Genomic DNA, 27880 nt, shown 5'->3' with positions numbered 1-27880 from the left:
GTATTTATTCAAGGCGTTGTGCTCCTAGTAAAACTTATGATCATGCGCGTTTAAGCTAGCGCTTTAGTTACAAGCCTACAAAGAAGCTCAAATCGAATCTCGAGAACCAAGCAAACTGTTCTCGAGATTCGATTTGAGCTTCTTTGTAAGCTTGTAACTAAAGCGTGATCATAGCTAGGAGCACAACGCCTTGAATACAGGAAAGCAGTTGTAGTTTTGATCCACACTTAATAGCAGGTTCCGTCCTTTATAGCCTACGTATTATATAAGAGCGTAAAAGAAATCAAAACAATCTTATTTCCACTTGTAAAGCTAGCGCGACTCTATCACGTCATTTATAAATAACGATTTCATCTTTTCTTTTTAACAAATATAATTATTTATGAGAAGTATTCTAATGGTGATTTAATAATAATAATAATAATAATAATAATAATAATAATAATAATAATAATAATAATAATAATAATAATAATAATAATAATAATATCTCCATACCTGCAAATAACGAAAGTGTTCCTTGCGCAGGGTGACAGCAACGGAGAACCGCCGAGTAAACAGCCGTTGGTGATGTACCCTCTTTCCACATCCATCGGCAAGACAACTGCGGAAAGAGCAAGCCCCATTTTCTGCGAATCTCTGCCGGTGAGATTGGAAGTTGGAGAAGCTGGTACTTCTGGCGCTATCAGTTGGACACCAGCACCGAATCGTACATACTGATCTGAGGGACCTAGTGGCACCTGCCGGTAGAAAGTGAAACTACTTACAAAACGTTTCTGCCATTAGCAGTGAAGCGAAATGTAAATTACGGTCTAAAAGATAATAATTGTGAAATCAAATCTTCTGCTCTGTCCACTCCGATGTATACATGTACATAGTTATTATTTTTATTATTATTATTATTATTATTATTATTATTATTTTTATTATTATTATTATTATTATTATTATTATTATTATTATTATTATTAATGTTTGAAAGCAACATGTTCTATGCGAAAGAGTTTCCTTTTTACTTTCGAGAGACGAAGAGAGAGAGGAAAGTATGGTGGTCCGTGAAAAAATAAAAACTGAATTCAAGATTTCAATGGATTTGCAATCTGTTCGTCCTGATATACACTGACTTAGAGGCCATACCGTTCAAAGCATCTCAACAAAATATTAAAAGTAAAGTTTTTATGTGATCCTCCAGGGAGCTTTCCGAATTTTCTTCCAACCCCTACAATAGGGATAGTTTACTTGTGAACTTTTTTTAAAAACTGCGATTTTCATTTTTTTAAAAAAGCTCTAACGATTTTGTCTATAGTTCACACATCAATTTCCCAAATCAATTCATTATGTGGTATAAGTTATTTCTCTGAGAAAATTCGGGAACGTTAATTTAATCTTGTGGGTGAGTTTTCTTTCGAATGATTTTCTCAAAAACGATAGGTGATTTTGTTCATATTTCAATAAATAATATATAATTAAGGAATTCTAAGTAATAGGGGCCCATACCGGCATAGGCCCTTTTTAGGGAGATGGTATTTTTAAATTCTTTGATATGATTTCTATACATCTGGAAAATTTCGTTCTGATATCTTTAAGTCTTGATGTTGCTATAGTGAAGGAATTGAGGTCGTCGTGAGACGAAAGCGAATATCTGCTGCAGTTATGTTGGTAGGAAAGTTGATTGAACAACGTTGAACATGTCACAGGGTGCTAACATGAGTTCGATTATAATCCGAAGAAACAGAAGAGACAGTCAAAGAGCGATCGTAGTGCAAAGAAAAAGAAAAGGAACTCAGGCTAGAGCTATGTAACAAGTAGTGGCAAAGATATCCCCGTAAAGCAATTTGCGTTAGTGGACAGGTGCTGTAAAGGTAAATGTTACAAGAATTTAAATGCTGATTAACAAGAAAAGTCGTTTGCTTAATTTTACGGAAGTGGTGCAAACGAATAGCAAGATGCCCTGCTGTCAGGTCTACTACAAAGTAGACGTACGGAGCTAAAGAATGAGACGTATGAAGTTTATTCCCTTTCCTGGACCCAGATGCTGTTGATTGGTATGAGGAAATGTTCGGTCAAGCCCAAACCATAAGCCAAGAACCAAACACCGGGAATGCAGAAGATGATCTTCATGAGTATGTTTTACCAGCCCTACATAATGCATAAACTGTTTCTAGTGTCCAGGACGGTTACATGTCCAGTTTCTACATAAATTGAGTACTTTATTGTATTATTGTTACACATATATTGTTATGTTAACTTTATATTTAGTTCCTTTCTTTGCAATTGCGATACATATACACGAGAATCCTATAAAGTCGTTCTCCCTAACAAGGGCCTATAAAAGCCTTTAAAAAAAAAAATCATATTTACGTTATAGTGAAACGAACGTTAGTTTCTTTGTATTTTGTAGAAGGAAAGGAATAAATACATGTTTCTCTTGTAGGGAGCGACTCAGGTGATTTTGGTCGTATTTCATAAATAAATAATTTATTATTTTTTTATAATGTTGCATAAAATCATTTCTAAGAGAATATCCAAAAAGGGTATATTCTTTTTTTTTTTTTTTTTTTTTGTGGGCAAACCACTCACGTCATTTTATTACCTTATAAACAAATCTTTCATTAATAACCCGAAGTTATTTACCATTAAAAAAATCTGCTAGGGGAGTTTACTTTTGGGAATGAGTTTTCTTTCGGTGAAGTGTTCCGAAAAATGTCTTATAAGTTTGTTCGTATTTCACAAGAAAATGTTTCATTAATAGCTGCAACACTATATGATATAGTTTAAGGAATTGGAGTGACAAAGTTTAGTTTATCTTTTATTTATTTATATATTTTTGATGGAATGAAATAGGAATTTGGTTTGTTTTCAAGGTACATCAAAGAAAAAATGCATTCATTTTCCTTCCTTTTGCAGAAATACGGTTTTGCATTTAAATTTTTGCTTGGATGAAAATTGTGTACGGCAATATTTCTATTTTTTAAAGGATGAAATAGGTAAAAATAAAAGAAATATAATCTTTTCATGGCTGTCCATATCGAAAAATACTTGTAGACTTGCCTCTATGAGTAATATCATGAAGTATGTATTACAACAGATAAAATCACGTATCTTTCCTTTTTTTTACAATCTCAAATATTTAACATGATAACTGTTTGGAGTAGCGCTTTTGGAAGATGAATGACCGTAGTTTTCTAAATATTACTCAACATTTATCCCTTTAAATACTATCTGATAGTTGATGTCCCCATATTTTAGAAGTAATTTTCGATGCAAGGTCAGTCATATTTTTTAAGACTCAAAATATCCTATATATTTATTATCGAAATATCCTATATATGCACGTATTTAATCGAAAATTAGACGGCCAGTAATATTTTTCAATGAGCTCATTACTTTAAAGGATATGGCAAGACGGTCATTGTTTCATCGGTATCTTCTGAACGCTTTATCCTATCAATATGCAACTCTTTATCATTAAGAAATACCAATAGCCCTCTGCAATCACAGCTGGAAGGTAGAACACAGATCCTCCCTTCCTTTTTAAATCGAATTTTCATATTTCAACACCCTGTATCTAGGAACCAGTGCCCTACATCCAGATTCTATCGTCATATGACACACCAGTAAGAGGACCCTTAAAGTGAGGAGTCAGATACTCTAGAACAGTAGTATTCAACCTGGGACATGGGTATCCCTAAGGACACGCAATTACTTCTTAGGGGTACGTAAATATAAAATGGCATACTTCTGTTAAATGTATAGCATGATTCTCCTGTTTATAGTAAAATTGAGTAATCTAATTAATAAGTAGTACATTTTATAATTTATTTTTTGATATAATGTGGTATAATGGATTATCTATAATTTGAATTAAGGATTGCTTAAGTCTGGACGTACACACTTGAATGAAAAAAGTATCGTTATGTGTACGTGTAAAAAAGGATAAATACCACTGCTCTAGAAAACACCATCTCCTCCCCATAAAAATATTTTCTTTCTTTTTTTTTTTTTAATATTTCTCTAGTATCTTTGCATTATACAGGGTAAACCTGAAAGATGAGCACAAACTCTGGGAGGTGATTCGTGACATCAAAAGAAAACAAAAAGTCCTCTTGCATCAACAATCGAATCCTGATAATTGGAACGGAACAGAAAGATGTACACTAACTACCTCTATCTGCATAACTGCCTAATGTATATACCATCTTGCTCATATTTATAGCTACAATTAACTGGTTTTGATGTCATGAATCATCTTCTGCAGTTTGTGCATATCTTTCTGCCGTTCCAATTGTCAGATTCGATTGTCGATTCCAAGTTGGCATCCCTGTCACTCGTACACGATTCTGAATTCGACAATATGCAAGAAGACTTTTTCTTTTGCTGTCACGAATCATCTCCGGGAGTTTGTGCACATCTTTCAGGTTCATCCTGTTACAGGATATGTACTTTTTCTTATTGCACTGGAAATTGTGTTTAGTACAACAATGAAATGAATTCGATCCATTTTAGGGAACAAGGAACAGAACGCGTTTTTTGTTTTCTTTCTTTTTTTTTTTTAAAAAAAAAAAAAGAAACGTGAACAGAGACAATCTGCTTTTCAAAGACACTTTCTAAATTGTGATTACTGCTTAAGTTAAATTTGCAGCACGATTACAAAATTTATTGCAGTCATTTATGAGGAGAATGGCAAGGCCCTAGCTAAACTGAAAGATTACTTCTCGTGAAATCAACAAAATCAAGCAGTTCAGAGTTTGATAAGTAATTATGAGAGGTGCTTAAGCGATTGCTGTCCCCGGAACCAAAGCATATTGCGGACCTATCACATTTTAGAATTTAAATGTAACTGCCAAAAATTATCAGAAAGACGTTATTTTGTTATCATTAAATTCATGTCGATATCAATAAGTTTTAAAAGTATTAGATTAATGCCAAAATTACTTGTTTTTTTCCCCCTTCCTGTTTGATCTAAACTGTATTAAAGATAAGCTAAAATTAGACAAACTATTTTTCAATTAACATAGATTTTTAAAATATACCCTACTTCATATCATCATTACTAAGAATGGTCACTATGCTCCTTTCATTAATATATACAGAAGGGTCGCCTGAAGTGGGCAGATTGCGTTCTGGACGACGAACGTAGGCTCAAAATACGAAGCTTTACATCAACATACATAAAGTAGCGCAATATTATATAAAGTAGCTATAATATACGTTTTCAACACATAATACACTCAGTCGTTCTTTCAGAAAAAATGTTCCGGGGGGGCACCCTTAACATTCCGGGGAGGCACTGCGATACAATTCTATTTATTATTATATTATAGACGTATTATTTGGTCTTCTCTGGGGGGGGCACTCTCAGAGCTCCGGGTGGGGGCAGTGCCCCCTCAAAAACATGTCTGGAAGAAACACTGAATACACTGCTGTGAAAAACTTAAGGACGAGACGTAATCAATGAATATGAATGAACACCCAGCAAGATATTGCTAGAGGTCTCCCACAGTGTACAGGGAACAAGACACATGGCGTAAACGTAGCGACAAACGGATATGTTTCCCCAACACGGAGAAGTTGAATGAAAGGGAAGAGACAGTGTGTCAGCTAGAAAGCTGTTAAGGTATTTGGTCTAGGAATTAATTCGTGCGGTTGGTACGCACACATTGAAGCTGTAGTACAAACACAAAATACATAAATACCTTAAGAAAAATATTGTCCATCGCTAGCCACCACTTTCGCCCATCTGTCAGGCAATGTACGGATTCCGTGGCGAAAGAAGTCCTCATCCTTGGAAGCGATCCAGTCAGAGACCCATGTTTCGATATCTTCTGAAGAAGTAAACCGCTGTCCAATCAAATCGTTGTTCATGCAATCGAACAAGTAGTAGTCCGAAGGAGCAACGTCTGGTGAATACGGCGGGTGGGGTAAAACTTCCCATCCGACATTTTCTAAATAGGTTTTGACCGGTTTTGCGACATGTGGGCGAGCGTTATCATGTTGAACAATAAGTTTATCATGTCTGTTCTCCCATTCTGGTCGTGTTCTGGCCAGAGCTTGCTTCAAACGCATTAATTGTCGTCGATAACGTTCTCCATTCATAGTTTCACCCGGTTGCAGCAGCTCATAGTACACCACACCTTTCATATCCCACCATATGCACAGCATAACCTTTGCACAGTGAATATCTCGTTTTGGTTGTGATGGACCTGGTTCACCTGGTTTCACCAAGGCTTTTTTCGTTTAGGGTTCTCGTAATGGATCCACTTCTCATCACCCGTAATAATTCGATGCAAAAACCCCTTTCTGCTCTGTCGTTGAAGCAGCAATTCGCAAATGGTTTTTCGTCTTTCAACGTCTCTGTCTTTCAATTCATGTGGAACCCAATGTGACATCTTTTGAATCATTCCCATGGCTTTCAAGCGTTTGGAGACTGTTGTTTGATCAACGCCTAATGCTGCTGCAAGTTGTTCCTGCGTTTGACACGAATCCTGCTCGAGCAATGCTGTCAATTCTTCGTCTTGAAATTTTTTTGGCTGTCCAGCTCGCTCTTGGTCTGCCAAGCCGAAATCACCACTTCTAAACCGTGCAAACCACTTCTGACACGTTCGCTCAGCTAGAGCATGGTCACCATACACTTCCACCAAAATACGATGACTTTCAGTCGCACTTTTCTGCATGTTAAAGTAATGCAGCAGGACACCCCGCAAAAACACTTTATCAGGCACAAATTGCGCCATGTTCACTTAACTACAAACTGGTGTTGTTGACGCTTTAATCCACTGCCCTATACTACGAACGATACGCGATGACAGGGGTTTGCAACACATGTGTGGATACACGGAACTGTGGGACGCTCCGTTCGTTGCGCCATCTCTTGTCCACCCGCACGAATTAATTCCTAGACCAAATACATTATGGTGGTGTTACTCACAACATGACCCTGAGAAAGCATTTGGATGACTTCGCACAGGGAAGAATAATCGACAAGGTGAAAGAAGGAAAAATGTAACAAGTGTGCCCCACGAGTTCGGTATTGCTCACTTCATTGTTTCAGGTGCATGAGAAGCGTTCTGAACCACAGGCAATGCTGTACGAAGAAGAAGTGGTGGTTGACCACTGTCAACTATAGCAACGGATGGCAAGAAGAGACCGATGTCAAACATCGAGTACTATTGCAAACACATTTTAGAGGAGTGCATGAGGCTCAACCTCACGCTCCTCAGGGCCACGTCGACTGCATAGGGGTGATCTCTTTGATCGATGGCCATTACATTGGATTTCGTTGATTCCCGCATATCGGTGGCACCGTTTGCGGCAGTGTCAAGAACATCAGGATGGACTGAAGAGAAGTGGGATCGTTCTTTCCTGCGATGAAACAATTCAGTCCGAGTATTGATTCTGGACGTACACTCATCTGGCGAGAGGTGGAAACACGCAGTAAACCCAGGAACATTGCAAAACATGTCATTTTGGTTGTCAAGTGTTTTTGTATATAGAGGACTAATGTTAGATTGCTATAGCGACCTCCCAATTTTGAACGCGGTACAATCACCAGTAAACGTTATTGTGACACTGTACTCCCTCTCCACGTTCGTCTTTTCAGAGGTGCAGTCGGCCCTAACTTCATCATGGATGACAGTGAAAGACCATATCGAATAGCGCAGATGGCGGAGTTGTTGGAACATGAGGATATTCGGTGAATGGACTGCCTTGCCTGCTGTCCAGATTTGAGTCCCATCAAGCACGTTTGAGACGTTATGGGGAGACATCTATTAGCACGTCTAGATGCACAAATAACCATCCAACAGTTGTCTACAGTGGTAGCGGCCACAACAACTCATCATTGTGAGCAGGAGGAAAGTACATTGCAAAGCATACACTGCTGTCCGTGGTGATTACAGAACCTTCTAAGGACAATTTTACTCCTTCTGTAATATCAAAGGGGGATCATGAATCACACTGCTTTCAGTGTAAGTTAATGCCTCTGTATAAAAGTGCCATTTTTGTTCTAATCACATGTTTCTTTCTGTTGTCCTGTATCGTACTGTAGAACTATTTTCTATGTATGGCTTAAGTTTCATCTATCTTATGTCACTTGGGAGTGACACAGCATGCAAAACTTACTTTCGTCCTTTCATTTCGTACTCCAGTGTGTAACACACGATATGCGTACATGATTAGTTCTATAGTATTTTGGTTGGTAGTTTTATCTATGATATGCTTATAATAATTGTAATGTTTTGTTAAATACCATAGACATGCTAAATAGCTTAAGAAAAAGGTAGCTTTGGATGGGGTAAGTTGTCCCACTGTCCTCTCATTGGTTCCTTTCTGCTCCTTGAATTTTAATGAATATCTCAACCATAAAAAGGTCGATAATTTTAAAATATATTTTACATAATATGTTCAAAATGCTATGTTTCCATACATTTTCTTACAGGCCAGAATAGGGTTGCCAATTGGCCGGTTTTTACCGGCCTGGTCAGAAATATTGCTATATTTTGATGAAAGCCGGTGACCGGTACAGACTTCTTATGTTTCTTTGACTGTTTTTTTTTTAATTGTATCTAATTCCAAGTAGTTTCATCTAGTTCGAAGTATAGCTTTAAAAAGTAACTTTCATTCTGTAAATCCTAAACTCCCACCTTTCACCATCTATCAACGATTAATATATTTTGCTCATGTTTTTAGATAATTTTAAAGAGATGACAGGGACTGTATCAGGGAAATTTTGAAATTTACTTCTAAGGAATTTTATTGAGAGTGAAAAATGACTTCCTAAAGTAATTTCCTGTAGTTGAAGTAGGATGTTTAAAGAATAAATTTCATTTTCCAAATCCCAAATTGTCACGTAAAGACTAACATACTTTTGTTTATCTGTTTCGAAAATTTTAAAGAAGTGGCAGTTACTGGGTGGTAAATACAATAAAATGATCAATGCCGATTTCAGTTTCTCATTTATAGCACAATGTATCTAGTAAGCTTATTAGTGAATGTACTAAGATATGCAGAATGCAGGTGCTAATGCAATTTTGTTCGCGATACTACGTTTCCTTTCCATGGATGGGTCCGAACAGAGATTACTTCACACTTAGACCCATATCATAGGGAATTTTGAGGGGATGCCGATTTGTTTTCCAGTTGGCAACCCTAGGCCAGAAATCTGAAAGCGCAATGCATAGCGCCCGAACTATACACTAATGTTGTCATTTTGAAAATATTGCCCGTATATGTAAGCTTCGGCTCATTGGGGTTTCTTTTAAAAGATGAAAAGCTGTAGTTAATTATTTTTTTATTATTTTAAATCACAAAACAGGACAGACGTTAACTTTGCCACCTTCCCCCAATAAACAATTTCTACAGTTTTCCAATTTGCTTCGTAAGTTTATTAATATTTTACATTAGATTTCCTAAAGGGTGGTTTAGCAAATTAAATATTTTGTTTAAGAGGTAAAATTGGAGGGTAGGTGTTAAATTAGCCCTAACATGATTAAATTCCCATTTTTCCACTTGGTATCGTTAATGTTACGTTTTCGTCACTTATGCTAAAAGTATCTTTAAAAAAATAAGAAGAAATAAAGTCGGAGCCAAATATTAAGTTGACTCTTACATAAAATAAGTAGCTACTGATTTAGAATTTCATATATAATCAGTTATAACCATTTAGTTAAAGCTAACACGTAAACTTACTTCTAATATTTATTTGAATGCGTTGATGAAGTTTTACAGTAATGTAATTTAGTAATTTGCTTGGTAAAACACAAATAATAATACCTACTATGTAAAGGTGTATAAGAATGAATTTAAATAATAAAATCATAATAACCATAAAACACGTTTCTCTGCTCGTGACATGGTGAAAGAGTACGTCACGATGTTAAGAACGTAGAAAGATTTTTTCAATTTATGTCCTAAATCTCACAAGTAAACCTTACGTTTGGGTGAATTGAGTTGCTGACCGAGACACATATGAGACAGTAGTACTAAATGTGGTCAGTATTTCAGTGAAGTTGTAGGTGCGAAGCTCCAGGGGTTTAGGAGATACAGCTACCAGAACATCACATGGTAGTACAGAATAGTCTTCATACAGTTGGAGGTAAAAGCTCTGTAAGACCTCTTGTAACAACAAAAGGTGAATAACAAATATAGGGGTACATATTAGGACTAGGGGGAAGTCATATAGTAAGGGTATACCTGACGGCGGCCATCTTGAAATCCGCCATTTTGAATTAAGGTTAAGTTTTTAAAATAGGAATAGGGTCATGTGATACATGATTTAAGGCGCAAATTTAATCAGAAGAACAATGGTGACGTTAATTTTGATTTATGCGCAATTGGTAAAAAGTTACAGGGAAATTAAATATTGTGGCAGCATATGTATTAGTCCTTTACCCCACCTTGTAAATTGTGTGTTAATGATAAGAATTAAATAAAAATCAGGTGGATAAATATTAGGTCTATGGAAAGAGTTGCCTTGATGGCGGCCATGTTCAAGCCCGCCATTTTCAATCAGACAAAAGTTTTAAACAAAACGCATAACAGTGACAGCTTATTAGTAGCAAATTTTACCATAAATCCAACGGTATAACCATTTTTGCTTTATCATTAACCAGCACAAAATTAAATGGGAATAGATAATGCAATAGATGACTTCGGGCTAGAAGTTAATCAGAAATACAATGGTGGCGTTACAATGTTAGTTTTTTGATGCTGTACTTGCACGCCATTTCGTTGTTTTTCTTGTTGTTTTTCGTTGTTTTCGCTGTTCACATCTATTTCTCGCTCGCTATTTAAAACTTTTGTCTGATTCAAAATGGCGGATTTGAACGGCCGCCATCAAGGCAACTCTTACCATAGACCTAATATTTATCCACCTGATTTTTATTTAATTATTATCATTAACACAAAATTTACAAGGTGGGGTAAAGGACTAATACATATGCTGCCACAATATTTAATTTCCCTGTAACTTTTTACCAATTGCGCGTAAATCAAAATTAACGTCACCATTGTTCTTCTGATTAAATTTGCGCCTTAAATCATGTATCACAAAATTAAATTTGCGCCTTAAATCATGTATCACATGACCCTATTCCTATTTTAAAAACTTAACCTTAATTCAAAATGGCGGATTTCAAGATGGCCGCCGTCAGGTATACCCTTACTATATGACTTCCCCCTAGTCCTAATATGTACCCATATATTTGTTATTCACCTTTTGTCGTTACAAGAGGTCTTACAGAGCTTTTACCTCCAACTGTATGAAGACTATTTTGTACTTCCATGTGATGTTCTGGTAGTTGTATCTCCTAAACCCCTGGAGCTTCGCACCTACAACTTCACTGAAATACTGACTACATTTAGTACTACTGTCTCATATGTGTCTCAGTCAGCAACTCGATTCACCCAAACGTAAGGTTTACTTGTCAGCATTTTCATAAAGAAGTAAAAAGCAAGCTAATCAGTTATCATGTAAAAGCTATAGTAAACAACAATAAACTCACATTAGGTTCCAGTGTTTTAATGAGTTATTAGTAGTGGTGCTATTCTAATTTATTAACAACCGACCTCATACGATATACAGGGTGGCCCATTTTAACCTTTCCACGGAAATATCTCAAAAACGGTTGAACATAAATGAGCAAAAAAAAAAAAAAAAAACTCAAGAAATACCATGGGGCAAATCGAATAGAAAATGTCATGGAGCATATCGAATGGTATTGTTGCGTTGCCCCTCAGGGCCACTCTCCATGGGGGCTCAGGGCCCAACTTCAAAATTGTAAATCGAAACATGGGTAAAGTTATACCCCGTTTGATATATCTTTAAAAACTAAAGAGCGCTGTTGCAAAAGATTATTCATATGGGTCACCGTTTACAAAATGACAACCAAGACATGGTACCTGTATCAGATAAAACATTCAGTACTATTAATATGAAAACGGTTAAAGATAATTGAACAGAACAAAACTTAGAATAGGAAATCACAGAGAGCATTTGTCATTCCACGGTTCGAGAATGTTGCAACTGAGGAAAAAATGATTAGAGTGAAAGTGCTATAATGCAAAGGAGAAAATCTAATTCCTAGAAAATTATCGCTCCAACCTTCCCTTGTAAGTGAATGAAGCGGGAAGGAACGGTAAAATTGCAAATGAGAACCTTAGTTCTTGCAAATTGTATTTACGCAACAAAATTATCTGAAATGTGTTTTTATAAGAGATAGATATCTCTGTAATGGGCAAGAAGCAGGTAAAATTCTTGTTAAATCGTACCTTCCATTTTGATTGCAGGCAATGATTTGGAGTAAAAATGGATCAAGTGCAATGGAAACAAATTTGCCGAACAATGTAATTTTAGAACAAGTCACTTGTACCCCGAAGTGTTTAAGACAAACCATACCTATTGCAAGTAAACGTGGGGTTCTCATTTCAGATTTTCCCATTCATTCCCGCTTCACTCACTTAGGGAGGGAGATCGCAAAGATAATTTTGTAAGAATTAGAATTCCTCTTTTGCAATATGTCACTTTTACTTTAATAATCTTTTTCTCCGTTGCATTATTCTCGAGCCGTGGAATGATAAATACGGTACCCTCTGTGATTTCCTATACGAGTTTTGTTCTGTTCATTTGTCTCCAACGGTAACCGATATAAGAAATATTTTACCACGACGCTTTTTAGTTTTTAAAGATCTATCAAATGAGGTATCGCTCGTTTCATGTTTTCATTTTAAATTTTAAATTTGAGCCCTGAGCCCTCATGAACGACGGCCCTGGGGGCACGACGACATCACCATGCGATTTGTCCCATGGTATTTCCTGTTTGAATTTTTGTTTGGTTCTATGTTCAACCGTTTTCATATTAGTGGTACTGTACTTTTATGTGATAGAGGCAACATATCTTGGTGGCCATTTTGAATACGGTGACCGATATGAAATTTCTTTAGCTTTAAAGCTTTTTAGTTTTTAAAGATCTATCAAACGAGGTATCACTCGACCCATCTTTTCATTTAAAATTTTAATTTTGGGCCCCAGGGCCGCTCTTCATGGAGCCCTGGGGACACCGCGACATCACCATTCAATTTGCCCCATGGTATTTCCTATTTGAGTTTTTGTTCAGTTCATTTTAGTGATGAGCAAATGCAAGACCAAGACCAAGACCCGGGTGGTCTTGGTCTTGCACATCCGGTCTTGGTTTTGGTCTTGCACATCCGGTCTTGGTCTTGCACTGGAACCCTTGCTCTTGGTCTTGCACACCCAGTCTTGGTCTTGGTATTGGTCTTGCTTGCAAGACTCTTGCAAGTCTTGCTTCTAATAAATCTTATGCTTTTCATAGGTAAAATTTACTCTGGATATAAGGGATAATAAATTCTACAATGCGCCAATAGTAACGGAAATACAGTGTATGTTTCTAAATGTAATACTGTATAATTTACCTTTGTGTACATATGATGATAGTGTAGGCGATGATCTTTAATTTTTTTCAATAATTGCCCACACTTCACTACTTATCACAACGTTTCGTAATCTTTTTATATATTTTTTAACGGATCCAATATTCCACTGAGTCCCAAACTGGAGAGGCAACCCCCGAGACGCAGGGTTGAATTCAGGGGGTAGCCCGGGGGAATCTCCCCCGAAGAAAATTCATTCCCCCCCGGAGAAACTCAAAAAATTTCAGTCACAAAATGTAGAAATTACTTCACATAATTATTTGCTTTCTTTCCGTGCACGTGCAGACGAAATCCAATCTCTCAATATACATATAAATGACGCACATCATTTCTATATAAATATTAAACATGTAACATCTAAGATAGAATACCAAATAACCCATAAAACTTGTATTTCTTAACGCTATGACCGAGTTTGGCAGAACATGAAATTGTCAACTGTTGAAGAAAGGTTTGTATTTTAGTAGGTACTATACTCTTGCCCTATATTGTGCATATATTAGTAGGTAGCACTAGCACAGGTTGAGATAGGAAAGGAAAGATAGGGAAGATCTTTCGATCATTCCATATGATCTCTGATGTCAACAGACTTCAGTTCTTGAAAATATACAGTTCTTGCATTATTTGAAATAGGGCACCTAAATCCCATTTTTCGCATCGGAAGTAACAGACGTAAATGTGTTTTACGATTGATAAAGTAAACACACCTTTCTTTAATTAAAAATAATTCATTTAAAGGGAGAGATTCAGAGGGCGTCATATAGAGGGATCAGGGAGGAAAAGTTATCCCTCCTGGATTAGAGACTTATATAGAATTTATCAATATGACAGTAGTATATAAGTGAAAGATTGCTATTAAAGGTGATGAAGATTCTGCTCAGAGCCGTGCCATGGGGGAGGAGCAAGCGGGGCGACGGCCCCGGGCGCCGAAGTAAGGGGTGCAAAATTCGGGAGGGAAAAAGAAAAGAAGAAAAGAAAAACAGAGGAATAAAACACATGTGCACATATTATATAAAATGAAAGGAAAAAAGTAATGAAAAGTGCTCAAAATCAAGGAAAAGCATGGTTTACTTTTTAAAATTTTCTCACCTTTCGCGACTGATCTGCCGACCTCACTCATATATACGGGGGTGCCGTCGTATACTCTCGCGCCAAGCGCTGATTTTCCACGACACTGCACTAATCCTACTGAAGATTTCGTAAACTAAACTATTGATGTGTATGCAGTGAAGAAACCAAGGCTAATGTGCTTGATTTAGAATCAGAAGTGTGAGAAAGAATGATAACTTTTTGTTAAGATATTTCTGTGTGTGTTTTAGGACAAAAAATATTTGAGTTAATTTAAATCTTTTTAAAAACTTCTACATTAGTAACAAACAGTAACTACTGAATATAGGAAATAATAACAAAAATAGCTACTGTAAATAGTAGTTAAAGTTTAGTGTAAAATATTTTTGCCAGTCTTTATTTAATGCTTTAGATGAAATCAAACGATTGTTTTTTTTTTAATTATAATTTCACATTGAATATTTATCAGCAATTAGTCTCAATATTAGGTAAGATGTGTATGTGAATGGAATTGTTAAATATGCTGCTTTCTTGCAAAAATACAGAAAAACAACCCCACCCCACCCCACCCGAAGAGTTGACATCTTCCCCGGGTGAAAATGTCTGAATTCAACACTGCCGAGACGCATGAAAGAAAATCAGGACGGCACAGATTATTGAAATATCATGAATTGCAAAATTATTGTTACATTCTAAATTCGTCAGATTTTTTTTTTTTCAACCACGATTAGCTAATCTTTGTATTGAACAAACTTCCAATTAAACATTGAGATGTTTTACTGGTTCCAATATGTACTCTATAGGGCAGAAACATGTACATTACGCAAAAGCGATGAAAAAATTGGAGACTATAGAAACGCGGGCATGGAGAAGAAAGGAGAGAATTAGCTGGATTGACCGGAAAACGAATGAGAGGGTGTTAGAAACAGTAGCAGTAGGGAAGAAAAGATAAATTTTATATGTAATTATGAGAAGGAAGAGGAACTGGTTGGGACAAAGGCTAAGAAGGAACCGTATTATGAGGAACGTGCTAAAGGGTATGGTGGAAGGAAAGAGAGGGAGGGAGCGAAGGAGACTCTAGTTGAAGGAAGGTATTAAAACAAAAAAAATGTTATGTCAAAACGAAGAGACTAGCTGAGGACCATCGTACATCGAAGCTTCTCAGTTGCAGCAAGTGACCTGCCAGTAATGGCAGAAAACTATGGTGGTGGTGATGATATGTTTAGCAATATTGGCCAAAAAAGAGACAAAAATTAAAATAATAATGATTATAACCACGATTCTTAATATTTTATAGTCATTTGAGTGAAAACTGAAAACGACTCAACTGTGTGTGTGTGTGTGTGTGTGTGTGTGTGTGTGTGTGTGTGTGTGTGTAAACTCAATTTCTATAAATACTTTTGACCTAGTGTATATTAGAAATAAAAATAACGGATTAAACTCCAAGTTATTTGAAAGAACTGTACAAAATCACTCTCATTTGTGCATATGGATTATTTATTGTTGAATAATGTTATATAGGTCAATCCTCGATGCCGTATACCTAAGGAGGCTAAAAGTTATATTGATAAACAATTATTCAACGTATAAACATCCGGCCATGAAATCAAACTTGCAGTCAGATGCACTAAGTCTTTGTCAATGTCATGAAAATGTTATTTCGATATTAATTTCATGAACACACACTAAAAATTTCCAATGGATGCTTGAGCCTCGGTGCCAAGGCCATACCCGTGTAGTCGACACCTATGGTGCACGGAATTAACAATGTTCAATACTACATTTCTCTTTAGTTTTAGAAGAATAACACCACTAATATGTTTAAATATCTAGTTTAACGTCCCACGATTATGCACTGAGGCTAAGGGAGACGTTAATGATGAAAAATGAATGAAATGGTGGAATGAAGAAAGTAGGAGGAAACGGGAAAACCCCGAGAAAACCCACGCACAGGTGTTTGTCCACCAACAAAGCTAACATGGCGCAACCTGGGATCGAACCAGAGTCCCCATGGACCCGAGGTTAATGCTTCACTACTAAGCCGGTACTTGTGCAAGACTCTTACGCAAGAGTCTTGGTCTTGGTCTTGCAGGCATGGTCATGGTATTGGTGTTGGTTTTGCACCCCTCGGTCTTGGTCTTGGTCGTGCATGCAAGACTCTTGCAAAAACTGCAAGACCAAGACTCTTGCGCTCATCACTAGTTCATTTATGTTCAACTGTTTTCGAGATATTTCCGTGGAAAGATTAAAATGGGCCACCCTATATATACTCCATTAAAAGAAAGACTAAATGCAATTTCAAAACGCACAGCATTTTGGAAAAATAATTCTAATCTATGTAAATGTGGAATAACGTCCCTTTCAAATATTTTGAAAATATCATGATTAAGTACAATGCTAAGCTTCATGAAGTAGAGAAATATATATAGCGAGAGAGAAAGAGAGAAATGAAATCTTTCAGTTTAATGTCCACGCTTATGCCGGCTAGGCTAAAGGAGACAGTGATGAGCAGGGTTAGGATATTTAGGTGCAATTTTCATGACAAAAAGGGAAGGAAAAATTGCTAAAAATAAGCCAAAAAAGGGGACAAAAGGCGCTCTTTCTCTTTATAGCCCATAACTCATTATTTATTAAGAAATTGAAAGTTTATAAAAGTAGAAACATGTTCGTATTTGTAAAGCAATAGTGTAAATTAAAAACCTTTTTACATTCTAACTGTATTCATAATATTGCTTTATCACAACTAATAAACTTAAGATAGCCCTAAAAAAATGAACGACAAAAAGTTCTCTTTCTCCTACTTAAGATAATTGAAATAAATTCACATGTTTTTCCACACATGTTGCTTTTTAATTATTGATCAGAGGAAGAAAAGAACATGAAGCTGTTGTACCTCAATACATTAAGCATCTCTATGTTCTTAAGGGTAAGTTTGTTCCTATCGGGAGATAAGACGTCTTTATAGATGCTAAAACTTCCTTCCACATCCACAGACACAAGGGGAGCAAACTTCATGTTCACTCGAAATGGTAACTCTGTAGATGTAGCGAACTCCACAATATCCGGATTCTTGTGAAGACTAGCCTCAAGCTTGTCTCTGGCAAGACTATCTAACTGTTCCCTCACCGATGTAAATATTTGCCACTGTTTTTGCTTCTCGAGGCCTTCTTCTTCTAAACTTTTAGTGGCTACTGGAATATACTTGTAAGCATGGACACAAAATAGTTCTCTCCGGTAGCAGAAGTTGTTGTGTCTTGGAGATAGTATCTGCGTCAGTTGGATCCAAAGAAAGCACGAACTCCTTGATCTTGTCAAAGTTCTCACATACGAAAACACCACACTCAATCCATGTTCCCCAGAAAGTAATGGCCGGGAATTTTGGGAGGGGTAGGTCTGTGATTTCTCTGTAGATAACGGTGCGACTCGGGGCTTTCAGGAGAATTTTCTTCAGGCCAGCGCAGCGATGAACTGATTCACTATGTCGTATTCATTCTTAATAGATTCACAAACCCTATGAAGGGCATGGACCAAACAGGTTACATGCTTTAACTTGGGAAACAATGTCTTCAACTGGTTAACTGCTGAATGGAGCCTGGTCCGTAATGACCAAAACAACTTTCTCGAACTGGGTACCACTGGGCCAGATCTTTTGACAAAAGTCCATGAATGACTGCATGACTGTACTGGCATTGGGTTTCTGCAACTCATACATCTTGAACAACATGGGCTTAACTTTTTCACCTGCGAAGGAAAAGACCAGAATGCTCAAAATTTATCGATCCATTGAATCTGTAGTTTCATCCAGCATGATTCCCACATCGAAATCCGACACTTTCTGCTTGATTCTTCGTATGGTTTCTTGATAAACAGGTTCAAGATAGTTATTTCTTAAAGTACTCTCATCCGCAACTGAAGTTCGTGTATACTTTTCAAGAAATCTTTTCAAGGCCGGATGGTTCACCTTATTGAGCGGAATTCCTGCTTGAGTTAAAGCTGCACACAAATCAATGATAAATTCCTTTAGATTTTGGACCTTTGAAGAACACTGTTCAAAGGCGTTTCTTAATAGCGGCTGTCGGAATTTGTTAGTTTGAAGAAACTTATTCTTTTGATGCTTTGAACTAGAAATATGTTGCAGGATACGGTCTCGTTGATGTTTTTCATCCAATGTGATTCCTGAATCACAAACAGTGCATCGAATAATGCTCCCATCAGTCTCGATGAAATCCTGCTTGAACTCGTGAGACAGGGCCAAATATCTGAATTTTGGACACCTTCAGCATGGGGAATTCTTATACTGAACTTGTTAAGCAAACTTCGATTCAACAACACTGAGAAAAGGTTTAAGTTAATTTTTACTCCCTATTACTAGATTTAAATTTCAAGCTAGCTAAAACTCAACTCTGACTGTTGTCAACAATTAGAATGTATAAACACACTGCTACAGATTCAATATAAATTAAAAGAACCCAATGAACTAATGTTTTCCATTGTTTAAGGCGTGCTGTATTTGTATTTCTTACAGTCCGGCGTTCACTGAAAGGAAACAGGCGCAATAATTCCATAACATTTTGAAAAGCTGATTTTGAGGATTTTAGTTTTATTGGCATTTGTAAAAAGATGAGTTGGTTTTTAAATAAAAGAAATTAGTATAAAGAGATGACTGGATAAAGAGAAATACCATAGTATTGATTTGTAGAATTTAATGAAGAAAAAATAGATTTTGACATATGATTTAAAATGTTATTGGTTTTACCTGTTCCCTTGGTTCTATGACTTTAGTATTTGTTTTAAATCTAATATAGGTTTTACGCATTTTGATGACTTGGGAATGCAATGTATTGGATTTTTATCAGGACTAATACATTTTTATTACACCAATATGTATTTATTTATTTAATGTTTTTTGAATTTGCCCTGCATTTGTTTAGGAATTGGGTAAGATTTACCTATTATTGGCTTATTATTTTCTAACTGAATTTTATATGGCTTTGTTTTTATTTTTTGGATATTCACAAAACAATGTACGACATTTTAGCAACAATGATAATAATTTTGACTTTGTTTTGTTGTTATTTTTTACGAACATAATTTTTGATTTTTTGGGATATCATGCCCTTTTCTGGATTGAATTATGCACCTTTAACTTTCCTGAAAATATATTATATTTATTTGTTTATAGTAACTTTTGTTTTATTAGAATTTTCGAAGGACAGGATTTTTTTTTTTTAATTTAGCACAGCATTATACTTTTAATGAATGGAACACCTAGTATTATATTAGTTTTTAGGTTTTTAACCAAATATGTTGACGTTTTAAATATTTTGCCCCGGATATTTAGATTTAAAAGTTGACAACCTTTTATTAAGTATTTTTTGTTTTTAGCAAAACTATGGTAGAAGGATATTTATTTTTATTTTATTTTAAACAGAAAAATTTGGTAAATTTAATTTTGAGCTATAATTGATTATGTACTTTATAGGAAGTTTAGTTATTTTGTAATTTACAGTAGGAGGATGATACTTTGTAATTTTTATTTTAGAATTATTTAGCCTATTCTTTTATTGATAACAAAACGTATTTGCAATGGCACGTTTTGACTTTGCGGTATAAGTAAATAATTATTTTGCGAAGGTTTGAAAGCTAATTTTGAGGACGATTTTGAAGTTTTATTTGACGCACAACAGCTATTTAGTGAAATTTTATTAACTCGAATTTGTTTTTTACCCTTTTCTTGAATATTGTTAACACTAAAAATAGATTTATTACTATGCGAATTGCTTGCTAAATTATTTGTTACTAGAATTATTTTTGAAATTTGAGTACTGCAGGGGACTCAAATTGCAGTCCAAATCGCCCCCTTTTAATGTAGACTGCACGGGAAGTTTTTTTTTTTTTTTTTTTTTTGGCGCGAGTGATGAACAATAGCATTTGTTATTAATGTATTTTCGTTGGGATTTTTGAGTGGAATTAGTTTTTATATGATAATATTTTTGGTTTTGTTATTTTTGGATGAATATTATATTTTTGGTAGTTTATTAGGATACGAATTTAATTTGGGGTTGTTATGTTTTTAATTTGTTATAATAATAATAATAATAATAATAATAATAATTATTATTATTATATTTTTCCTACCAGGACCATTTCATCTGAACTTATTATTTTGTTAGTAACGGTAGGGCTTGTAAGAATACTGATATTTTTTATGATTGGAAGTTTTATTGTTTCTATTAAAAAACTGTTTTGTTTGTATTGAAGAATTACTTTTTATTGTTTGAATATGAACGTTTTTAACAAAACCTTTTTTGTTTGTTGTATATTAGAGTATTGATATTTTGTACCGTTTGTGTGTGTTTTTAATTTTATTAGATGAGCAATTAGGAATTTTGTATTTTGAGAATTTATTAGTTTTAATAATTTTGACTCCCCTTTTGGCAAACATTCGAGTATTAGATTTGCTAGCTTTGTTTTATTTATTGTATTGCAAATACTGTAATACTGATTTATAATATACCTGCACGGGAAGTAATATACCTGCACGGTAAAATCTATTATTTGTGGGAACTTCACTTTATTGTTACTCTATTTACGAAGAGTTTGTAATTGTTTTTTGTTCACGTTCCAGGCGCGCTGAGATTACTGCTTTTTAAATTAATAGACAAATTCATTGTATGAATTTATTTCTTTTGAAACTGGCCACGCTGACGCCGAATGTGTCAACAATTTTTGAATTACCAACATTTTTTGACATATTATAAAAATTATGCACTGAAGTAATTTTCTTAAAAGTTTTGAACGGCACCTTGTATAGGATTATTATTATATTTTGGAAACGCGTTCACATTTTTAAGGAAAAGTTTGTATTGTTACCATTTTTTGTTTATTAGAGTCTTGAGTTGAATATGGGAACTTTCGTTTTGATTTAAACCAGTATTGTTTTGATTTATTGGTCGAAAGTAGAAAGGATTGTTAATACTATTACCACTAAAAGAATTTGTATTTGGTTGAAAATGTACATTAAACCAGAGCATGAAATGGTAGTTAAACAACCTAACTGACTCTTAGTAGTGTTAAAAAGATAAAAAATATTAGCATTATTATGAACGTTAGTTGCTTTAGGACCATATACTGTATTTACTTTAAGTAGTTCAACAAGAAAAATAAAGGACAATGTAACATTAATTTGTTTATTGCACGGAGTAGTATTAGTTATTGTAGTAACAATACTTGTAGTAGTACAATTTTTGTAACTGCTTGCGATTGAAATTTTTCGTACCTTAACTTTAGAATTTTTAGAACTTACAGTATAATGGCGTGGTGTTTGATTATTAATGCAATTACTTTTTGATGTACCTTTATTTTTACCTAAACTAAAGCTTTCCACTTTCTTTTTTAATTTGTTGAAACGTTGGTCTAGGTGTTGATATCTTTGACTACACAAATGGATGTTTCTTTTGATGCTTTGCTCTATTTCATTATTTTTAACCCTATTTTCATCTTCTAATAAATTTACCGTGTATTCAACTGATACATACTAGATTCATGTCTCTTCGTATCATTTTCTAAAGTCACTAAACGGTCATTCAGTTCTTCTACTTGTGAATTTGCTTCTTCACACTTGTTTTTCAAAGTTTCAACATTGTTTTGTACAAATTTTAAGTTCTTACGAATTTCAACGCAAGTCTTTAATTGAAAAGCGTTTAATTCACCCTTTAACTCAATTATCTTTCTATTAAAACTATTACTTATTGCTTTAACCTGGTTTTCTAACCTTTTACTAAAATCCTTTGCCTGACAGTCTAATATTTCAGTTAACACTTTTGATTGATTATCCTGTTTTACGACATTTCATTTAATTTTTCTAACAGCACTATAAATTCAACCTCTGAATTGGTTTGATTACTAGCATTAACAAAATTTTCCGTTTCATTTATTAAGTTATTGCTTAGTTTTTGCGAGGTAATGTTTAAAACACTAACTATCTCATTTTTTTTACCAGTATTTTGAATTTTCTTCACACTGTTTCCTACAATGTTATCATTATTTGTGATTTTGACATTATGACAACGTAAATTTTTTGTTTGTATTGCTTTTTAACATACACTCTGAGCAGCTTCATTTTACACTTTTTATTTTTAGTATTTTATATTTTGTATTTGGTATCCCCTGACACCTTAAATGATACCAGCGTTTACAGGTACTACAAGCTACACTGTACTTATATTTTCGATTATAACAACTGTGTCCAACACTTTCGTCGTAAGAATTTTCCCCACTACTGCTATCACTCGACATTTTGATATTTACTATTAAATTTCCTTCAGAAGTTCACTTAAAAGTTCAGTAAACACAGATTGTTCATAACCGTACTATTAAAAATACTTTCTATTCTGGCTTGTTTGCAATAAAACCTAGCAGTCAACGTCTAGAAGCAAATATCCTAGCTGGGTCGCCATTTATTATGTAATGCAACGGCAATTGTATTTTGGTGTTAAATTTTGCAACTCTTGTAAGATAAGCAACGACACTCCAACCTTCCCTCCTTTCTCTGCCGTGCAAAACGAAGGACGGTGAGCTGTTTAACTTATTGTTTACGGATTTTTTTTAAAAGCACAGCATACAAAATATAAAGACTCACTGTGTAGAATAGTAGTCTATGAGTGTGCGTGGTGCCTATAGGTACAAGGCTGTGGTGTTGGCTGTGGTGGCATTTTGTTTTAACTCTGGAATTGTAAGAAATATTCATAATGTTATTATAACGAACTATTATAGAATGAATCAGCGCTTGTCTTATACAGTCCATCAAAATGGTTCTACCATAAAATTGAAACAAAATGGTAAATATAAAATGACCTTTTTCAATCAAATGGCAATGGAAATACTTTCACAACTGGTCTTTTGTAAACTCCATCTAAATTCTTTACAGTCATTGCACGAACATTGTTATCATTTCCAGGATGAACAGACTGCACTATCATTAAGAATATTTTCCACGTAAATGGTGATGAAATTACCTAAATATTTCATATTATGAGTTTTTGTCCAGGAACAAAAAAGATACGACAACAATACTGTCGTATTTTACAAATAGTGTACAGTAGCTAGTAAAATAAAATACCTCCATCCTCCATTATATGCACTTTTATAAGTATCAGCAGGGGTAAAAGTGAAAGGGAACGCGGTAGGACGTCGTCGCACCACCTCAAAAAATATGTACAGCATCTCCCGTTCCTTAAAAAAAAATACAATGGGCAAAGATAGGCAGGGGAAATGGAGTGAAGTCATGCAACTACCTACCTTCCACCTACCTTCTCAGACCCACTTTTACTCCTGAGTATCAGTAACTTTCAAACAATGAGTTGATTTTTAGTTTAGCGTCTCTTTCATCAGCGACGCTATATGAGACGTGGACCTACTGATTAATGTGGAATCCGAACCACATGAGCTCCCGCCGGGAATCGAAACCTTGTCTCCCACCCCAAACGCACGAACGCTAACCGCTTAGCTTCGAGGAAGCTCAACTTTCAAACAAGTAGACCAACTTAATGGTATTGAATAGCTGAGGTATCTTTGCCTAAGCCCATTGATTTATATGGGAAAATTATATTTTTCTTTAGAGAGAACAAGAATTTTACTAATTGCTTTTTCAAATCTATTTATACTCCCTTATTTTGTGAAAATTAAATTTTGTTTTGTGCAATTGTTATATTTTAATAGTAAAATTTAATTTAAGCAATATTAATTTTTATATAACGTTAATTGATTAATTAAGAAATGATGTTTAAAAGAGACTTGTTGAAGAAATAAAAAAAGCAAACCATTAAAATTCTTGTTCAGCTTAAAGAAAAAATAATTTTCCATACGAATCAACGGGTTAAAAAATAGAAGACGGCGTAGGTTAAACACAGTTTATACTCTCTATGAGCCAGGAACATTCACAAGGAACGTTTATGAAGCAAAGCGTTTCATTGAAACTGGGAAAGCAGTGCAAGGAAAGAAATATTTAAATCACTGAAGCTAGTTACCGATTAAAATTAAAAGTGCTTAATCTATTTATAATACAGAGTCATCTCAATCTGTGAGAAATGCTAATTCCTAACAGATTGCTCGATGAAATTACCTTAGGGATTGATGAATTACCTTTTAATGATCTTAAATATTTTATATTATCAATTTTTGTCCAGAAGCAAAAAAAAAAAAAAAGAAAAAGAAAAAGAAAAAGAAAAAAAGAAAAAGAAAAAGAAAAAAGAAAAAAAAGAAAGAAAAAAAGATACGGTACGACAGCAATACTATCGTATTTTACAAATATTGTACAGTAGCCAGCAAAATATACATACCTCCATCCTCCAGCGGTAACCTAATCGCTGCTCCGTTACGTTCGTTTCCTGCCTGCCTTAATTTGAAAATAGATAGTGATGATGCTGAATACGGGCATGCTTTTTTATTTATTATTAACACAAGGATCGCATTAAAGGTAAATAGGGCTGGAATTACTTATTTAAAATCCACAACTATTCATTTCGTATCAAGCATAATATAATTTAGGTAACTTAGCAACATCGACACGGTATATTAACTACAGTCGATTGTTATCTTTGCAATGGTGCAATATTTAACAAGCTTTAGCGCCAACTTACATCAAGAATACCACCATTAACAAGTAACCGTATTTAATACTACTACTGTCGGTGTAGTAGTATTTTACAAATATTTAAATTGAGTATTTATATTTAAGTTATATTTATATTTGAGTATTTATATTTGTGTAATAGCAAGTCAGTTGACAAACTAAAAAAGAATTAATAAATAAAAATAACAAGAATTTTAGGAATGACAAAAAATACATCAAAAGATTGCGATTTTGGTCAGTAATTAGTTTTTGGATGTGGTCCCTAAATCGACTTTTCTACTTCCTACGGAATAAGTACATCATACTGACAAGCAATGTACAGAACAAGGCACAATCAGATCCGACTCAAACTTCGCCCAGAGAACACATAGAAAAGAAGAAAAAATGCCAAATTGGAGCGGCCTCCATCCAGAAACACCGGAGATATGCTCCGCAACATAACGCACCACGCGACAATATGATATAAGGAAACGTCGCAAGATACCCGTTTATGTCGGAAACGGAAAGGATGGGCAGCACCAGGATATCAAGATATTTGATATGCTATAACACTGATTTAGCGGCCATCTTGAAAGCCGCCATCTTGGATATAACGTAAGGTATTGAAATGAGAAGCGGGGTGTATGATATATCAATGTAAGGTAAAATGCAAAAGGAAAACCAATGATGAAACCGCGAAAAACATATTGTGATGGTATAGACGGGACGAAGTGTAGAAGACTCGGGCAAAACAAACGTGAATTCGAAGGGCAGAATAATAGGGCAAGACTCCACGATAAATGGTACGCGACAAGTAACTGCAACAGTGTCTGTGCATGGAAGTGCATCCGCCTTGACAGATTATGCCTTCCGAGGATATTGGGGTTCCGTTTGGAACAGTGAAAACCACAATTGCAACCAGCGATACGAGCACTCGTTTGGAGACTACATAAGCTACAAAGGACTATCTCCTATGGAACAGCAATTCGGCACCTCACTCCGGAGTGTAGGACATATCATCTTGGATTGGTGATTAAAAGCACAACCTACCTGTGATTGAAGCCCACTTCTGGACACCGTTTTGTACGTTTCTTGTTCAATTTTCTTGCTATTTCGTGTAAGCAAAGGGCAATTCGGCCCACGTTTGTTTAAACAACACTATCTGAAACAAAGTGTGTACACATGAGAAAGACCAGAAATTTCTAGCTTACATTTCTTTACGAATGCTTATTTTCCTTTGCGCGGTTTGCTGCACTGAAATTGAGGAAAATATTGTCAAAGGCAATACAGAAACGGCATATAGAAAGGTTAGAAAACTGTTCGGTGAGAAAAAGAAACGCACAGATATTATCATAGACAAGGACGGGACAACGCTAATAGAAGAGGAGCAAATAACAAGAAGATGAAAGGAATACATTGAAGAACTCTACAAAGGAGAAAGACAGAACGAAGAAGAGATAGAAAAGGAAGAATACGTCGATGAAAATGAATTAATACCATCAATTTTACAGTGCGAATTTGACAATGATCTGGCGAAACTGCAACATGGTAAAGCCCCAGAATAGATCAAATACCAACGGAAGTGATTAAGAATCTCGGAATAGCAATAAAGAAGGAGCTATTTAATCTTATTAATAAAACATACATCTCGGAAAAATACCAAGAGATTTCGAGAAAAGCATATTGATAGCTATCCCGAAGAGAAAAGGCGCACGGAAGTGCAAGAACACAGAACGTTAAGTTTGTTTCCCATGCATCCAAAATACTGTGCAAAATTATCGCACAATGAATAGAAGGAAAAATCGAAGAACAGTTATCGGAGGACCAGTTTGGATTCAGGAAGAAAAGGAGAACAAGTGAAGTAATACTGAGTGTACGGTTGATCATGGAACAGCACATCAGAATAAACAAACCAATTGTGATAGCATTTGTAGATATAGAGAAAGCTTTTGACATCGTAGATTGTAATATTATTTTCAGAGCATTGAAGAATCTGAAAGTGGATTACAGAGACAGAAGAATAATATACCAACTTTATAGGAAACAGACAGCTGTTACAGGAAGAGATTAGAAGGAAGCAAGAATAAGTAAAGGAGTAAGGCAAGGATGTGGACTTTCACCTCTCCTGTTTTATGTCTATATAGAAGAGACTATGAAAGAATTCTTTGAGAAAAACGAGAAAGGTGTAAAAGTAAATGGTCAGCTTTTCAACACAATAAGTTTTGCTTATGACATAGCATTGATATCGGAGAACGAAAAGGACTTGCAGGAAGCACTTTCAAACTTGAACGACCAACTGGAAAAAACATGCAAAATGAAGATAAATAAGAAGAAAATCAAAGTGATAAAGTGCACAAGAGCAGGACAGAAAGAGGCAAACGTATGCCTAGATGGAGAGAAAATCGAAGACGTTAAGAAGTTCCCCTTTTTAGGAAGTCTAATATCCTCGGACGGAAGAAATGAAAAAAGACGTAAGTTCCAGAATAGCGCAAGCTAAACAAGCGTTCAATAGGAAAAGAGGACTACTAATATCAAGAAATGTGTCGTTGGATGTTCGTAAACGATTTATTAAGACACTGGTATGGAGCGTGGCGCTTTATAGATCAGAGACGTGGACATTGAGAAAAGCTGAAATATCCAAGCTGGAAGCATTAGAAATGTGGTGTTGGCAAAGAATGCTGCGCATATCATGAACTAAAAGGAAAAGGAATGAAGACGTCCTAAAGGTAGCTAATGAAGGACAATAGATTATAA

The 27880-nt window shown here is 35.2% G+C and overlaps 1 protein-coding gene across 2 annotated transcripts in view; it reads right to left on the bottom strand.

Annotated features, from left to right (window-relative positions):
* The window catches only part of LOC145678347 (cilia- and flagella-associated protein 161-like), a 228209-nt gene that overhangs the window by 97618 nt on the left and 102711 nt on the right, over nucleotides 1-27880 (bottom strand). For both annotated transcript variants that reach the window (XR_014130364.1, XM_081748388.1), the window contains exon 3: nucleotides 499-740. Coding sequence is in view for 1 of the 2 variants with exons in the window: in XM_081748388.1 (XP_081604514.1) it covers nucleotides 499-740 (242 nt within the window). In the remaining variant the exon portion in view is untranslated. The remainder of the gene's footprint in view (nucleotides 1-498; nucleotides 741-27880) is intronic.

Source organism: Thermobia domestica, chromosome 2 (genome assembly GCF_964235325.1).
Source record: "Thermobia domestica chromosome 2, izTheDome1.hap1.1, whole genome shotgun sequence".
Lineage (NCBI taxonomy): Eukaryota > Metazoa > Arthropoda > Insecta > Zygentoma > Lepismatidae > Thermobia > Thermobia domestica.
Note: the sequence above shows the minus strand (reverse complement) of the source record. Positions and strands in the feature narration are given on the sequence as shown.